At 37.8% G+C, this 18,004-nt stretch overlaps 2 protein-coding genes across 4 annotated transcripts in view; one reads left to right on the top strand and one right to left on the bottom strand.

The window, feature by feature from the left end:
• Positions 1-16,440, top strand: part of FAM13C (family with sequence similarity 13 member C) — a 49,385-nt gene extending 32,945 nt beyond the window's left edge. Inside the window, exons 6-13 of the mRNA XM_071749205.1 lie at positions 995-1,205; positions 1,749-1,887; positions 3,278-3,359; positions 5,774-5,985; positions 10,388-10,483; positions 12,087-12,286; positions 13,823-13,924; positions 14,446-16,440. Coding sequence (XP_071605306.1) covers positions 995-1,205; positions 1,749-1,887; positions 3,278-3,359; positions 5,774-5,985; positions 10,388-10,483; positions 12,087-12,286; positions 13,823-13,924; positions 14,446-14,569 — 1,166 coding nt within the window. The 3' untranslated portion in view covers positions 14,570-16,440. The remainder of the gene's footprint in view (positions 1-994; positions 1,206-1,748; positions 1,888-3,277; positions 3,360-5,773; positions 5,986-10,387; positions 10,484-12,086; positions 12,287-13,822; positions 13,925-14,445) is intronic.
• PHYHIPL (phytanoyl-CoA 2-hydroxylase interacting protein like) overlaps positions 16,143-18,004 on the bottom strand; it is a 64,222-nt gene continuing 62,360 nt past the window's right edge. For all 3 annotated transcript variants that reach the window (XM_071749211.1, XM_071749212.1, XM_071749210.1), the window contains exon 5: positions 16,143-17,504. In XM_071749211.1, the coding sequence (XP_071605312.1) occupies positions 16,970-17,504 (535 nt within the window). In that variant the 3' untranslated portion in view covers positions 16,143-16,969. The remainder of the gene's footprint in view (positions 17,505-18,004) is intronic.

Below are 18,004 nucleotides of genomic sequence, written 5' to 3' on the forward strand. Positions count from 1 at the left end.
TTTATGAGGAAGTTTCTTCCTAAAAACATCTTTAAAACACAATTATCTGATAGCCAAAATACTAACTAGGTTAGATCACCCCCTCCAACCTACCCTTTTCACCCTCTGAGGGTGAAGAAAAAAATTCAATGGATCTTCCTGTTAATGTGACCAGGTGCAGAAAAAGGAAGATTCCCTGGAGGGAGGCTCTGTAACGTGCCCATTTTTTTTGGTTTGTTTGTTTGTTTTTGTTACCCACAAAGAGAATCAATGTGATGAGGTTCACCAATTCCTACTTTTTCAGTCCAGAATAAATAATTCTGTAGTCTACTCTGACCATCTCTATAAAACAAATCTTACCTTTTGAGGTACCTGTAGTGGGGTTTCCCTTTACAGTCAAGGAGAATATTAACATAGTATTCCCAGTGTGACTCTTCCAAGTTGCAGCCACTGCACACAACCTTAAATAACTAAATCAAATGTTGGTTATTGTAGTTATTTTCATATCCTGTGTTCTTTAGATTCACGTGTATGTTCCTTCAAACCTTAACAAAATTCTGCAGGGTGCTGAAGGATTTTAGCATCAGGACATATTATATTTTTGATTTGCCTTTCTCTTGACCAAAGGACAAGATGCTAAATCATAAAATTAAACTTGTTTTGTACGTTCATTATCTTCTGCATGAATGTGGCTGTTAGAAGCAAACAGATCTATGAAAATACAGTTAAAGATACTATTCTGGGAATCCCTTCATCTTTATATTATATTTCATAGCTTACAAACTTCTCTTGTGGGTCTCAAAAATGTTTTATGTTAAGCCAGTAATTGTTCTTTCTATTTTCTCATCCTCAGTATTCTGTTTATTCTACATGTGATACTTTGCTGAACTATTTGCTGTTTACTTTGAGTACTTATGCTTTGAATACCTCAGTAAGTATAGATTTGTGTTTATCTAGGTAGACAAAGATCTTGTGAGTGATCCTCAGTCCATATTGGCTTCTGTTTTCTTTCTAGAGCCTGTGCCAGCCCATCGAGACTGGCAAAATGAGATGGACAGTAGCCCACAAGAACATCACTCTCTAGGGATCAGTCGACTGCTGTATCACCTTACAGATGGAGACAATCCTCTTTTGTCACCACGCTGCTCTATCTTCAGCCAAAGCCAGAGATTTAATCTAGACACAGAGTCTGCCCCTTCTCCACCAAGTGCTCAACCTTTCATGATGTAAGAAAGTGTACTTTTTCTTATATGTTTTAAATAATTTTTCTACAACCCATTGTTCTGGTTTGTTAAACTGTGACATCTTTAATTATTCATGTTTTTTTTCAGTTACTGCTGTCATAAATAATAGATGTTCATACTGTAGAATGATTTGACATGGTTAATATGCAATACCAGAAATAGGACTACTGATTCAGTCAAAACACAGTACAATATTGTCTGAAGTCTTTATTAATTATAGTTAGCAAGGATAGTTTTAAATGTTAGTAATTAGTCTGATGAGTGAGCATGAGATAGAGAAGACTATTAAGGTATAATACTAAAAATTTCAGCTGTAATAGAGGTATAGCTTGAGTCATTCATTAAAATATGAGAGTGTAATAGAACACATGGACAGTTCACATGTGTGGTCTCCAGAGATGAAGCTGTGAGTTTCAGACAGAAACCAAACTTGTGCCAGGAAAGCATTAAGGGTGCTTAAAACAAGGCATCATCCATTATAGCCAGGTCTGTAATGCAGCTAACCTATGCTTTTGGCTTTTACAGGCCAAGGAGTTCCTCTAGATGTAACAGTGAGGAGTGCAAAGAACCACAAACAGTAGCACAACTTACCAAGCATCTTCAGAGTCTCAAGAGAAAAATTAGGAAGTATGAAGAAAAGTTTGAGCAAGAAAAAAAATACCTGGTAAGATAATAATTGAAAAGATAAAGGCAACCAAGAATCCCAGTGTAGACAAACGTGTAATGATAGGGAAAGGATATTTTTGGTAAAATGAAATAGGAAGATCCACATTGAGGGATTATCTTTTTACCATCTTTAAGTGTGTGAAGTAGTTCTGAGATTAATTTGCATTTTCTGTGCATTGCCTTTGTTGCAAAGTATCCATCTTATAGATGTGTGAAAAGTGCGAACCAGGGAAACATAGCTGACAGACTTGTGAACCAAAATGATTCAAAAGATGAAAAGCTACTTATTTACTTGATAAAGGTAATTTGCTTGGAAACTGTTGTTCTGCTGTGCAGATTCCTTCATTCAGGCAGACTCTTTTACACTTCCAAAGCACAGTGCTCAACAGAAGCTGAGGGAAATAGAAATTGTGGTGTGTTGCTGGTGGGTGGTTGGGGTTAGTGGTGTGCTCTGGGCAGTGCATGCAAGGTCATTGCTCACCATTTGTACAATGTCAATGGTGCACTGTAAACACACAGAGACACCTGTGATGCTATGGATGTGTAGAACAGGAAACAGGGAAGATTGTGATACTTTATAACTACATTAAAATGAAAATTCAGGTAATTGTATATTACCTTGTAATCTCAGCAACAACTGCAAACTTAAATGTACTTTTGTGAGTAGTACTACCCCGTGGTCATAATATATTTTTAGAAGTAAAATTTCATGTTTATACAGTCATCACATTGTGACCAGAAAATAATTTATTTCAGCCATGTCTTTTTTCAAAACTGTTTTGCCATTTAAGTGGCTGAGTTTTAAAGTTACAGAGTAAACTGGTTTTAATTTTGAGGCAATTTGTAAATGCAAAGAAATAGCTGATATACAAAGGGTTCGTAGTATGCTGCTTTTGAAATCACTCTGTGATCACTTCATATATTCTGAAATCACTTCATTTGATTAGTTAAGCCATTTGGTTAAATCTTTTAACTTGCTGTTTTCCAAGACAATCCCTACCTTTAAGCAGTAAGGAATTATCCCCAGAAGGGACAGAGTGCTTTGGTTACCATCCTGGAAATCTCTTGGGAACTTGACTTAGATTTGGTGTTTGATCAGTTCTTGCAAAGTCATGCAGTATTTTTAAGAAATTAGTCAAGGTCGTAAATGTTTTGGGTTTTTTTAGCCAAAATATTCAGATCCATGAAGCACTGTGCCACCATGGGGAGAGATAATGGGCCCAATAAATAAGTATCATCATCAAACCAAATGCTCCTTGTGACACTGTGATGTAGTGCAGTTGGAACTATGGACATTTTTAGGACACTGTATGCATAGGTTTTTATCAGTTTAATTGTACAAACATCAATTCCTTCTTTTTTATTCTTCCTTTTTTCTTTACATTCAGCCTTCACATGGTGACAAGACTTCCAATCCTGAAGTTCTGAAATGGATGAATGATTTGGCCAAAGGCCGTAAGCAGCTCAAAGGTATGTATTAGCATATTGCTTCATTTTTTTGCTGAAGCTTTTGGAAGCATGAGTATACCTGGAATATTGAAGTTATTTTTTGACTTCAGTGTTCTGCTTATTTTTCCTTAGTGTGTGGTAGAAATTCTCCTAGTGACAAAGATAATTGACTTCATTCCTAAAAGCAGGGATTGAAGTAAGACAGTTCAACCCTCATAACAAAGCTAAAAAGGAGAAGGGGAAAAAGACAACATCTCTGCCTCATCGCTGTAAATATTCAAGCAAAAGACAATTTTATTCTGAATATTTTTGTGAGTGAAATACAGAACTACAAAGTTAAAGGTTCCCTTGCAGTAGTGCAAATGTAGGTACAAAATGTTTATTTAGGACGGAGGTTACACAACTCTAAATCCTGATTTATTTATTTGTTTATTTAATCAGAAAAATGGATCTTTCCCTGATATTGGTTTTGGCCTAAAGGGTCAAGTTTTGCCCTTGAATGTCCGCATCCCACACTGTTAACGTCAGTGGGTGTATCACATGCTTGCATTCAGGGAGTATGTAGCCATGACTGATTGATTATTTTTTAAAAAAACTATTTATGATTTATCTAAATCTTCTTTCCTCATTATAAATAGATTCACACTACTGATTAAACTGTAGTATTATGTTTATCTCTGTTTTGGATATAGTGTAGAATATCCAATTGTAGAGTAATAATGTAGATACAGGGGGTATGAGTGTAGTAAATAAAGAATTAGAAACTCATCTTTTGGTAAATTTCTCCTTGAAAGTGCTCCCTTAGAGAATCTATTTTGAGATGTTTAATTGCTAGATATTTTTTTATGTTGTCTTGAACCTTGTGTTACAAATCCAGGATGAGCAAATGAGAGGGAATGGCCAATCTGCTTAGTTAAGGTTCTGAAAATCAACTCTCTGGCTTACCCATTGCTTCAGCTTGCTAGGGGTCTGGCTTCTGTAGATCAGCCTGATCTGCACACCCCAAATACCTTAATCCTATGAACACCCTTGGTTTTATTATCCTGAAAAATGGCACTGCTTTTAAGAGATGCAAGACTTATGAGAATTATGAGACATGTGCAACTGAAATGGAAAAACACTCAAGCACTTGTTGGTTCTCCTTCAAGTTTGTAAGCCTTTCCTATCCTTCCTAGCTCTATGAGTATAATAGAAATTACTATTTTTCCCTGCCAATCTGTTTTCTATCCTCAGACTGCCACAGTTAAGAAAATGATGTTACTATTTCTGAAAGGATTTCAATAAAATTAACACATTTAAAGCTATAAGTCTCTGCCTTGCTCAAGGTCCTTCACCAGCCAGCCATATGCTAGAAGCGGGGCCTGGCTTTATAGGAGCTAATTCAGACCTTAATTTAATTTTCCTGTTGCTCTGTGCAGGTCCCTACAGCTCCAGGGTTTTTGGCTTGGTGTCAAGCTGATGTACTTACACACATTACTGCATCCAGGCAGGTTGCTGACTGGGAAACTAGGACATACTGTAACCTATAAGTCTTTTGTGGGGTTGCTCAGGTGCTCTTCTGCTACAGGAAAACATTTAAGTGAAGTGGCTCATTTCCCTTGTGAGAACCAGCTCAGTGACCTGGCTGGGATGGTCGTGCAGCCTCTGGAAGGGAGGTTTATGGTTTAAACTACACTAGAGAGTGGGGTTGGTTATGAAGACCTGGAGTACATGGCTCCAGCAGTTTGGAAGCTGGCATGGTGGGCTCTGTAACACAGCATGGCCTCCCCAGCCCTTCTTAGGGAAGGACCTTTGTTCCTCTCTTCACTTGTGCAGCATCACAGCAGGGCAGGCAAGCACAGCTGGGGGGAGAGCGGGGCAGGCAGCTACAGAGACACTGCCCCTTGTCCAGGAAGGTCTCTGTGAAGGGCTGCATCCTGAAACAAGCTGGCTTGGACATATTCAGATCATTTGGAATTGCATGGTTTTAGTGAGGAGAAGGAAGAGCAAGAGAGCTTTGCTTCCATATCCCCTCTGTTCACCTGATGTCCCACAAATATTCTCAAGTGCTTTTTGCCCTTTTACGTCTCTTTCTTAATGTCACTCCCTCTGACATTCTGCACTGATTCCTACTCAGACCTCACTCTTTAATCCAGAACCTTTTCAGTCCTCACCTATGGTAATACCTTTTATTTCAAAGATCAGTTTGGAGGAAAAAGAGAAATACATTTATGCATTAAGTTTCATTGATCTGGACACATCTCACTCCTTGACCACTGGATTTCAACTTAATCAGGTGGAAGTTGTTACATGTTGCAGTGAAGCAGAGTTACTTCCCTACACAACTGTGGCATGATAACTTTATGCCTTTATGCAGGAAACAGGTGTGTGGGTTTTTTCCTGTAGTGTCAGAAGAAACTTCGCAAACATTTCCAGTCTATTTACTTGCCTTTCAGAGCTGAAACTCAAAATTTCAGAAGAGCAAAACTGTCCCTCTAGAGCACCCCAAAGAAATGACCGTTGTGAAAGCACTGGGACCTCTCATGATGCTGGGACACAGGAGGCCACAAGCACAGAACCATCTTCCTCAGTAGAAGAAACCATGGATAGTGTATTGAGACGACTAAAGGAGAAAAGACAACACTTCAACCTTCCAGAGGCTATTAAGGTATTTAACAAGTGTGGCCATTTCTTTCAGAACTTTATCATCTGAGGCAGATATGAATTAGTGTGCAGCTGTCTCAGATATGCTGGTGCATGTGAATCCTGTGTCTTTCAGTACTGCAGGGCATTTTCTCCCTAACAAGATGGGAGCTCTAGTGCAGTTGTCCGAAATTACTTTTCTGTGAAGAGCTGCACATAAAAAAAAGAGGTGCAGAATATTTTTTCTAATAGTGCTAAGTGCTTTTTTCATGTGCATGTATAAAATTGTTTGCCTGGCACTGCTGAAACCTGCCTGCTTGAGGTTCTGTGCTCAGGGAGGGCAGGTTCCAGTGTATTGGGGATGGTGACTCAAAAAGCAGTCCCATGTGGAGTCTACAGAAACTGTGATTAAAAACATTACTTAATTTTTTGACAATAAAGGTCCCCACTCACTTGAGAAATGCTGAAAGCCCATCTGCCCAGTTGATAAGTTTACTCTAAGCTGACATGGATAGCACAACTGTACAGACTGCTTTGCACTTGTACATTTACTTGTGTTGATACTGCCTCTGCTCTTCTCAACATTCTCAATTACTCTTCTGAATGTAAGAGCACTACTCCATGGAACATGCTTGGCTGGGACATTTATTTATACTTTTAAACTAGTACACATTTTAAACTGCTTACCTTCACAGTACTGGCACATGAGAGGGTCTATCTGAAGCTGTTCTGCAATACGCATTGTCCACAAAAATGCTCTTTTTTTTTAATATTCTTGGTACCACATTATGTTGCTATTCCTGATGCTTAGAGCAAAGGAAGACAAAAAATTCTGCCCTCAGATGTACCTAAAATCTAAATGCTGAAATTTAGACTGTGGCTGATGAAAAAAAAAAGTGAGGGGGTGAGTAGGACAAGGAGGAATGAAGAACTAAATGCTAAGCTGTAGAACTAAGACATTATTCTGTGTGGATTTCAGCATCAGGAAGTACCCAAAAGAGATAAACGTTGTTGTGTTGTTTTGTCTCTATTCTTCTTTTTTAAACACCTAGTTGCTGTATAAAAACTAGAACTGTGTGTAACAATGCTATGCTTCTGAGGTCTTGAGCTCCAGCATCTGGGGCTAACCTTTTCATTGTTCACTACTTTTTTAAAAACCTCCAATGGAAAAAGTGTTTCACAACCAGAACTCTTTTGTAGCAAAACAAAAGATGACAACAAACCCACGCTGTTCTGTACATAGTCCTAAAATCCCAACGGTGCAGACTTTATGATATTTTCACTTGCTAGAATTTTTTATTATGCAAAGAGTGAGATCAGCTGACACCAAAAGAGATGTCAATGAGGCAGTCCTGTCCATAAAAGCTCTCTTAAGATGGATGTGGGACTCAATCTCTCTCATTTGTCAGTTGATTGAACTTTTATTTTTTAAAGATCTTATTTATTTTCTTTTGGTATTCATGTAGTGAACAGTTGTGTTGAGAGAACTATCCATTTGCTACCAAAGGTGTTTGATAACACTTCTATGAAAATGCTACAGAAGAGAGGCTTGAGAAGGAACATATGAAGTCAAATTGATCTATTTCCATATTATATTTTTTAGTAGGTCCAGTAAGTGTAACATTAAAAAAGACTGGAGTTTTGATTATGAATCATCCTGGGCTTTTTGGGGAGAATGAGGTTTATAGCACTGATGTGAAATGACTCAAGGATGTCTGGTGGTTGCAGCAGAGATCAAAGGCTTCATTTCAGCTACATGAAGCTCTGGTGTTACTGTAGATATTGTTTATATGCAATATTTTATTTTTTAGATAACATTTAGCTCCTCTACCAGAATCTGAGCCAGATTACTAGGAAACTAATAGCAGGTAAACATTTCTTTTTTCAAGATGTAGTTATTTTGGGCAAGGGTAATGTTTCCATAAAAGCCTTCTGAGTTCTCACCTGAAGTTCAGCTGTAGAATTTTACTTGGCCATCAAGCAGTGCTTTTATTTAATTAGCATTGAATTTCATATTGCTGTATTCAGCTAACAGTTATAAGATATCTCAGGCAATTCTGTGGTTTGTGATTTCATCTGTCTTTGCTTTTGAAATTATCAGCCATTTTGAGCTTAGCTCAATACAAACCAGTTTTGAGACTGATAATAAAATGAGCTAATGAAATAGGCACAAATGTTAAACCCTCTTGAGGTGATTTCTCATGTGTAAAATCAAGATTAATGATCACTCCCTGTTTCCTCCTAACTATTCAGCTTCTCCAGGCTTAATAGTTTTTGAAAGAATTAATCTTGTATTAATTGCAGACCTAGCAATAAGTAAACCGATTAGCTGCCTTTCAGTACTCCTACTTTCTAGTTAGCAGCTCTTCTCTTAAAATGAATGTCAGATCATTTTGGAGTGATTAATGCATTCAGACCTTTTAGACAAATGTGATTAGTAGTTCTGCACTGTGTTGCATTTGGGCAGTAAGCAAGAAAGGTTTTGCTCCTGCTGAAGTTAATAGCAAGGCACTCCTTTGGTATTAGACAAGCATCACTTTCTCAGGGATTGATACATTTTTTTAAAAGTAGAGGCTAATTTGTCAAAACACTTCTCCAAGTTGTCAGTACAAGAGCTGGTCACTGGCTTTCTGCAGAGAGACCTGCCCCCAGCCTCAAGCTCCTTCATTCTTCACATTTCTTTCTTGTGGTGGATGAGCTTCTCTCCAGCCCTCCAAACACTTGGCTCTAATTCACAAAGATATGTTGTGGAGAGACAGACACTATGGAAAATTACATTAGCTTCATGTGCTCCTTGCTCTTCCAACCCAGAGGAAAGCATGGAAGCGTCAGGAGCAGATCTCCTCGGAAAGAGGGAGAAAAGAGAGAGAGATACCAGTTAAATACTGTGCTCCCTGCAGCAGACACCTCTGCATATATTGATACATCACCAACACTGACGAGCCACATTGCTGAAAAATCAGCCTTTTTCTTTCTGGTGCCAGTGATTCATATTGGGATTTTTGAATAGAAATAAGCTGCTAGTGTTGGGTGTTCAGCCCAGCAGAGCCAGAAGTGCAATTGAGGAGGAAACCCCACACCTGTCCCCACTGCTAATAAAGGGCTGCATTTGCTGCAGCTCCCCTGCAGCAGTTCTACAGAGGCACACTGCCCACCTGTAATTTCCTGCTGGTTGATCAGATTATTTTCCATTTTATTTTTAGAGACAGCATCTTTTTCTAGAACACTCAGCATTTACAGAGTGTTAGCAATGGTATCACAATGGTATCCCAATACTTTGGGATTTCATTGTGAATCTGTTGTTCCACTCTAAATGTGTTCTTTAGCATAGGTGAAGCTTTCTCTTCTTCATCCCTTACCAGCCAAGGCAAATCTATTTTTCTTGATGAATAATTAAAAAGTTGAGGAATGTCCTCGCTGCAGTTTTCCAAGTATCTGAGTCTAGAATGGTTGTTTTTCTAATTTGTTACTATTAAATAATATTTAATATATAATGGGGGATGCTCTCTATTATTTATGAACTTACCTGTCAAATACAGATCTCTTTAACTGATTTCTCCCTCGAATGTGTGAGAAAAATATTTATTTAGTTTTCCAGTTACAACTATTCATAAATGCTGCCTCAACAATGCAAAATATTCTAGGAAAGTATGATACCTGCACTGATATCTGTGAGAACTCAGTGCCTTTTTTGTTGTTGTTTGGTTTTTTTGGTAGGATTTGCTTTTTTTCCTTTTATACCCTCTAGTCAGTCTACTGCACAATTAGCTTTCATAAGGGATTTTTTTTTTTTTTCAGTTACAAATATTTGTGGCTGGATCAGAATCTCAACACCTGAGCTAAAAGCACATTCTCCTCCTAATCAGTGCTCATAAAAGAGCAAACTACATAAGCAGATGGCTAATTCCAATTGTGGAAGAGAGCTCCGGAGAGGAATGCACACAACAGTTCTGCATAGAGCCAGCTGCCTCCCTCAGGCTGGATTCTCAGCTATCCCCTCAGCTGTATTTTCCTCATCCCACTGGCCCCAGCAGACTGCCCAGTGTTACACCAGCTGGCCTGGTGCCATTATTCCAGTTAGGAAGTGAGATATCAATGCAATGCAGAGTAGAAATGGATCTTAATTCTCACAGCTCTGTGAGCACCTTCAGAAGGAGATGGAAAAGAGTTTACTCTCTGCCTGGGCAGTCTGTCTCAAGGATGGGAGTGATCCACATTGGGTATTTTCCCTTAGGAAAGAGATTGCCATTGTCCCTTTTAGACATCTGGATTGAACTAAGGTTCCCATGGAATATCTGTGGAAGCAAAACACACATTGGGTCGTACTCTTCTAATACCTTTCTCTGCTTTAAGGGAGCAAATGAGAAACTTATTTATTTTTTATTTTTAATATTTGAGGAGTATGTTTCATTATCATTTCTCTTTAGGTAACTAAGCAGGAGAAGGGTCTCATGAAACCTCTTTATGACAGATACAGAATTATCAAGAAACTTCTTGCAACTCCATCTTTGATCACCACAATTGTAAGTTTGAAAGTATTCATATCCATTGTCAAGAAAACATACTAAATGCTGTGTTTCATTTGTACCTTTAGATGAGTTTGACAGTAATAGAAATGCTGATACTGGAAGAATATGCTCGGTAGTTAATATGCGATGTTGATATTTTCAAGCAGAGAAAATATTCAGTAAAATTCAACTTCTAAGCATACCAGAAAGTGTAAGATACACCAGCAGTTTCTGAAGCAGGCACTTGAGATGGTTGGTTACAAGGTCAGAGGCTGCATTAGTTTTCTGTTATGGCAAACAGATGCAACCAAGAACAAAACCTGTGTCCATGAAGCATAAGCTGGCACTATAGCTTTTATATGCTCTTGACAATACTCCTAGCAATCATATAGCATATAATTTTTGGTATCCTAATTAATATTATATCAATGTATTATAACAGCACTGGTCTCAGAGGTGAGATAACTAATTGGAAGTTAATTAGGATGTCTCTATCAAAACCAATAATCTAAGAGTGACTGGGGCTAGGTTGATTTAAAAATGATAAACTATTTTCATGTTAGATGACAATGGAGCTTTAGATCTATGCACATGGATATCTTATTAAAAAACAACTGAAGGTCCTTTGTATTATTTCTAAGGAGTTTCCATGGAGTTCTTATGTTTAAGCCTTAGTTCCAAAATCTCAACCTTTCTTCTGAGGAATGAGGAGGAATGTGAGGAAGCCAGCAACATCACTCTGTTTTGGTAGTTAGCATTTGTAGCTATAAAATCTCTACCTCCTACTCTTGTTACAGTCAGAATTTCTGGACTTAATACAAACAGTAGATGGTACTTAAGAGGAGTACAACTTCCAGCAGGACTGCAGTGCTTCCCTAAATACAGAATGTTCTTTAAATCTTTGCTCCTTATAAAAATTGCTGGCTGCAGACACCCAGAAGCAGAGTCAAGGAGCACAAGAGCTTGCATGAACAATCTTGTTTTAAAATGGGCATTTCAGTATATGTAAATTATTTCAGTTAGTACACCCATGAAGTTAGATCCTAATTCTTTATGTTGTCGTGCAGTAATTTGTTAGTATGGTCATGTATATAAAGATATTTAATAATCATAGAATTATAGAATGACTTGGGTTGGAAGGGACATTAAAGATCATCTAGGTCCAACCCTCCTGCCATAGGCAGGGACTCCTACCACTACACCAGGTTGCTCAAGGCCCCATCCAGCCTGGCCTTGAACACTTCCATGGGGAGGGCAGCCATAACTTCCCTGGGTAACCTGTTCCAGTGTTCCACCACCATCACAGGAGAGAATTTTATCCTAATGTCTTACCTAAATCTTCCCTCTTCAAGTTTTAAACATTGCTCCTTGTCCTCTTGCTACACACCTGCACAAAAAGCCCTAACCACCTTTCTTCTGATATTGGAAAGCTGCTACAAAGTCACATCAAAGCCTCCCCTTCTCCAGGCTGAACAACCCCTATTTCCTTAGCCTGCCTTCACACAGGAGGTGCTCAAGCCCTCTGATCATTTTTTTGGCTCTCCTTTGACCATTCAAGGAGCTCTATGTCCTTCTTATGTTGAGGACTGCATAATAATGATGCTTTATATTTTACAAGCAGGAGGAGGAAGACTCAGATGAAGACCATTCTCAAAGCAGCCATGAGTTATCATCTGGCCCAGTATCTTGCCTCCCTGTCGATGAGCACCTGTGTTACTCTCAGGTGGAAAGTGAGACTCCATATGTGTCACCTCTGGATGAAAAGAAAGGTTTAAGGCAGACAGCCTTGTCTATGTCCAATTTACATGAGGCAACAATGTAAGTTCCATCTTTTTTTTTTTTCTCCTGAAAGTTTAAAAATATTTTATGTAACCTTTAAATGAACCATGATCCATACTTATTGCATGGCAGTATTCTATGTTTTCTTATGGGAGAAAAGAGGCAGGGTATATTCATCATTTGGGCAGAATACCTGTGGTTTGACATGTTTATTCAAGCAATTTTGTGCCAAGTCCATGAAGAGAAAGGAGAAGGGACATTAAGTATACAAGACAGGTGACTACAGAGTAGCAGATACTAAATAATGATTTTGTAAAGATATACTGACCTACCTATAATTGCTGCAAAAAATTAGATAAATTAGATATCTAACTACTTATCATCTGAGACAGCACAGCTATGCAAGGCAGGACACTCTGCTGCTGTGTGTGTGCACTGGGACTTTGTGAGTGATGTAAAACTGCCAGAGGTGTGAGGCAAGCAGACAGCAACAGGTGAGCTGAGTCAAGGATCACATGGCAGGACATTGGCTTGGTGTAAAATCAGGTTATTCCTTGCAGAAGAATATTTATTAGTGTCTGGATGTCCAGGAAACTTAACACCACCCCTTCTACCCTCCATTACAAAACCAAAATAAAGCCCTCCTTCTAATGTGTAGCTAAGGGTTGCAAGAGACAGCAGATCTCAAGATGAGCATGGGCTGCTACCACAGCCCCCAAACTCATTGGAGAATATGCCTTCAAGAAACAGATCTGCTCTCATAGCTTGTAGGATGTTGTATTTTTCTTTTTTTTTTTTCTTTTTTTTTTCTAATTGGGAGCTCTTAGATGCATAAATGAAGCTGACAAGGTTCTACCTAAGTTGAGAGTAAAAAAAAAAACATCTTGGTTATCTATGTAAAACCCAACTGTGTATGCAATAGTTTGCTCACAAATGTTATGAAGATACTTCTGTGTTGTTTTGTTAGGGAAAAAAAAAAACAAACCACAAACCACCAGTTGAATATGTTGTAACAGAATTCTTTCTCTAATTAAAAAAAAAAAAAAAAAAATAAAATCCACCCTTATTCTTCAAATACTGGCTAAAATATGGCCTCCAAAAATGGTGATTCTGGGTACCATTGGATCACAGTAACACTTGCTAAAAGCTGCTTTTAGGATTAGGGCTTGGATCTTGACTTTATTAACTCAGTTACAGAATTGCAAAGCGTGTCCCTGAAGCTGCAGAGCCCTGTCAACTCAAATTAACTCCACACTGAATTAAGACCAGCAGCAAGATACAATCCTGAAAGCTTTTCCTCCCATGTTGTCCACAGGACTTCTGCCTTCAATGTATTAGAAGGGTTGGGATACTGGTAAATGGGAAGGAGCATGGCTGTTTATCATGTGTGATGTTATAGCCAGCTATAGATGGATATGGAGCTGAAAGCTGAAAGCAAATGGTGGAATGTCACGGGGCACTGAGCTCAGTGCCTGCCCTGGCTCATGGTATCATCCTGCTTACTACTCAAAGCCACAGCTTTAACAATACTTCCAGGCACATGAGGGGTTTCATGTTCTCTTATCTCTTTTACAGGCCTGTTCTGCTTGAACACCTCAGAGAGACAAGAGCAGATAAGAAAAGGCTTCGCAAAGCTCTGAGAGAGTTTGAGGAGCACTTCTATAAACAGACAGGAAGGTAAATAACCAGCTCAACAAAAGCCCTTTCCTCCTCCCCTTCAGGCTGCTGTACAGACAGGGGTGTTCCCACTTGGCTGAGCAGGCCAGAGAAGCTGCAGCTGGAAGATGGCATGGAGCCTTTTGGTCTCTGTGGAAATATCCATCTCCCCTCTTAGTTCCTCTGGAATGTGTGCATATAGTGATGAGATGTGCATGCAGCATTTTGGTTAGTTTTCAAAACACTGTGTAATAACTTCTTTGGATACTTTAGAACAAAATTTTTAGAATAAAAATGGTAGCTGCATAGCTAACGAGAAAAAAAATATTACCTGTAATAGGAAAAGTCAGTATTTTAAATACTATTTCATTTCTGTCTATTTGAGCTTTTTTGCCCTATCAAATTATCTTTAGTCACCTACAATTTGGGGAAAAAAAAAATCCAACCTAGCCCAATCCACATTAGTTGTTGCAGAATTAATTTTGAAGACTACTTCTCTTCTTACTCTTAAAAGTGATGGCACTTTTATTTGCTTTTATTAGGAGTCCTCAAAAAGAAGATCGTGTGCCAATGGCTGAAGAATACTCTGAATACAAGCACACAAAAGCCAAAATTAGGCTCTTGGAGGTCCTCATCAGTAAGCATGATATTTCCAAAACAATTTGAAGTTACTGCAATGCTGTGGTCTTGTTCTGTAGCAAAAAAAAAAAAAAAAAAAAAAGCAAATACACAAGTAATGAGAGAGAGGAAGTAATTTTACAAGTCTTGTTCTGCTGCACAATTATTTGACACACTGAAATTTTTGATGCACTTTACCAGTTACACTAACTGGGATGAGAGAGGACAGCAATATGTGGGAATATTAAGCACGGGTGTGTGGACTGTAGTATATATTTTTCTCCTTTTGAAAAAAACTTGAAGTGCACTGTGAGAATGTTAGAAATTAAAAGGACATTGAAGTAGAATTTCAGTTTGACCCGCTCCTTGTTTTAAAAAGTGTGAAGAAATGCTCTGCAAGTTTTTAGTACATTTTAGTATGTGGTAATGTACCACACATTTCTTTTCAGAATTAACATGCACATTAACTATTACTGTCAGTGCTCAGTCTGCTGATTCACTGGATAAAAAGAAGTATGAGCTTAAAAGAAATGAAGGAAAAACTCAAGGCCAAAGCTCTCTTTCAAGACAGAGTTGCCATTAAGTTCCGATAGCTTCAAAGAAAAGTGCACCCAAAGAATCAGGATTTGAGCTAACATTTTGGGAGCAAAATGATACTGCCTATGCAAAAAAAAAAAAAAAAAAAAAAAAAAAAAGGATGATATGGAGGTTTTAGTTTTTTTTTTTTTTTTTAGAAATAAAAGAAAATGTCTATGACATAGACAGAGTTTGCTGGGAAGAGATAAAGTGAATGTACTGGCTGCTGTTCTTTTCACTATGGTTCACAGGACCTGGCTCACAGTACTTAAAATTCAGTAAATAGATAAACTATGTGCTAATTTTTATTTCTGTATTAAACTTTGCACTTTATTTTGCCTGATGCTAAAACATTTGCTTTTCTAACTACCAAAGCTTGTTTAGACGCATGCACTTTGTAAAATGTCTAAGTATTTCTTGTGTTATATATTGCCACATATTTATATATATATATGTATATATATATACACGCTAAACCAAGCCTAGATTATTGCATTATGCTAAGGTATTTTGGATAGATGAAGTAGATGGTATATAATTGAGTGTCACAGTTATCCGAGGAGGAATGTTAGACTTCTTTAGTAAAAATAAGATTATAAAAAAAAAAGATATTTTTCCATTGGAATTATGCATCTTTCTTAACTTTCAGAGCACCATACTTTGTAATATTAAGGAGATTTTTTCCACTATTTGTGATAGATCATTTGTGTGAAAAGTGGACTATTAACAGAAGTATTAGCCGTGGGTTTTGTACTAGAAATGAAAAGCAGGGATTCTGGTAAATATCTAGTGCAGACACAGAGGAAGGAAAAATTAAAACAAAACAAGAGCAACAAAAAACCAAACCAAAACAAAAAAAGAGACTTGAATAAAAAGTATAATGTTTAGTGTTTTGCTTTAACCTGTTTTCTATCATGGTAAGAGGATCTTCATTTTATAAAGCCTATTATGTACCAACCATATTTGTATTTATACTGTATGTAATGGCTCAGCATGATTTGGAAGACATACACATTTTCAAGTACATTGGAGGAAGAAGTATGAATACTAAAAAAGAATTTTTTTTTATTTCTCAGAGGTTTGTTGTCTCAGTGTACTGACAATAATTTATAACAACTTTGATGAATCAGAAATGGTCTCCTTCATAAATCTGTTTTAATTAAAGTCATCTAGAGCAACAGGAACAGATACAGAGCTATTTGAAGTTTACAAACTACATCTTTGATAAGGGAAAATGATTTCATGATGTATGTATACAATTGATATTAAAATGCAATCTATATATTCTATATGATTGTATAATATTTTATACAACAGTACAAATAAAATATTTTTCTATTATATTTATTATGTCGAGACACAGTTTCTGTTTTCAGTTAGCTAACATAAATAACATAAATAACACTGTCAAACAACACGTTGGAAGTGCTGACGTTTCTAGGCTTTGAAATTTAAATCATGCTGCAATTATGACCTTTCATGCTGTTTGGAGTTATCCAAACTGATACTACTGAACCATTTGTTCAGTAGTTAAAATGAATGCATATTTAAACACCATTTATAAGCGGTTATTTTTATTTTGCTAAAGCAGTTTATATAGGATTTTGTTATGTTTGGCAAGAAACAGAAGACAATTTTTGCAGCATCTAGGTATAAATGGTTGCCAGAAAGAAATCCAGGACTCCTAATCATTTAAAGCATTGGGGAAACAGAAGGGAAAGAGAGAGAGAAGAAATACTAAAAATGCTATTGGAGGATTTGAAGTCGTGTTTGCTTTTGGTGACAGTGGCAATGTGCATGCTTCTGACAAAAATGTCTGACTATGGAAATGGGCAACAGAGGTTGGAAAGCTCCTATGTAACGAGGGAAGTTTTAACGTCCAACACTGATATTGCAGGTCTTGCAGCTGGGATCTTTCTTTGCATTTGCAGTAGACAAGCTCATTAGTTGGTGACCGGTAATTTCTGCAACTGTGCCAAGGGAGAGATCCACAGGATCAGTGTAAATTACTTCCAAAATAACATCCTGGGCATGATGGTAAACCATGACACCGCCTTCTTCATCGCAGGTCAGAAATTTATTATCTTTTATATTTAGTTGAGGAAGGCGCTGCTTACAGAATTCATCTCCTGGTGATCCAACAGGGGCAATAACAAGAATGACATAGTGGTAGGCTGTGTACATGCAGTAGAAGTCTCCAAAGTACAAGTTAGTATTTGGGTTGAAGAGTTTCTCTGCTGCAATCTCAAACCTGTATCTTCCATAGGGTGAATCTTGTGGTGGTTTCCCGGTGTTGAATTCAGTGTTGCAGCTAAAGAAGATGCCTTCCAGCTTCCCACTGATTGGAGAGCCATGGCTGCCACTGTTATCCTTAACAGAGGGCTGCATAGCATTCCCATGATGCTCTCTACAAATGAACGACTGGTATTGTTTATTTTGTAACACACACTAAAGAAAAAGTGGCAAGTTAGGACGTGGTGCTGTTAGGTAACTGCTAAAGGGACACAAAGGCAAAAAGTTAAACTGACAACTGTGGGTAGTCAAGATCTTAGCATCAAGAAAATCAAGTGACACTGGACGCAGAAAAAACCTAGAATAACTGCTGCTCAGGAGAAAAGTCTCTTTTCTAGTCTGGCTTCTCTCTCAGCTGTGAGTATTACATGTAGGCAAAGAACAGCAAAAGCAAAAAAGCCCCCAAATCACTAATATTGTTAGTTCAGCCTTCCAGTACAATTCTAGCAAAAAACCACAGTTTAATCACATGCTGAAAATTGCAAGCCAGCCAGTCTCAATATACTGAATATACTGTTTGTTAATGTGTGTGTTTTTAGCATAGGCTGTATATATTTCATCTAGAAAACTGACAGTGAAAGTTAGTACCAAGTGTTTTTCAGAAAGCCTGTAGGA

This window comes from Heliangelus exortis, chromosome 7 (genome assembly GCF_036169615.1).
Source record: "Heliangelus exortis chromosome 7, bHelExo1.hap1, whole genome shotgun sequence".
Classification (NCBI taxonomy): domain Eukaryota; kingdom Metazoa; phylum Chordata; class Aves; order Apodiformes; family Trochilidae; genus Heliangelus; species Heliangelus exortis.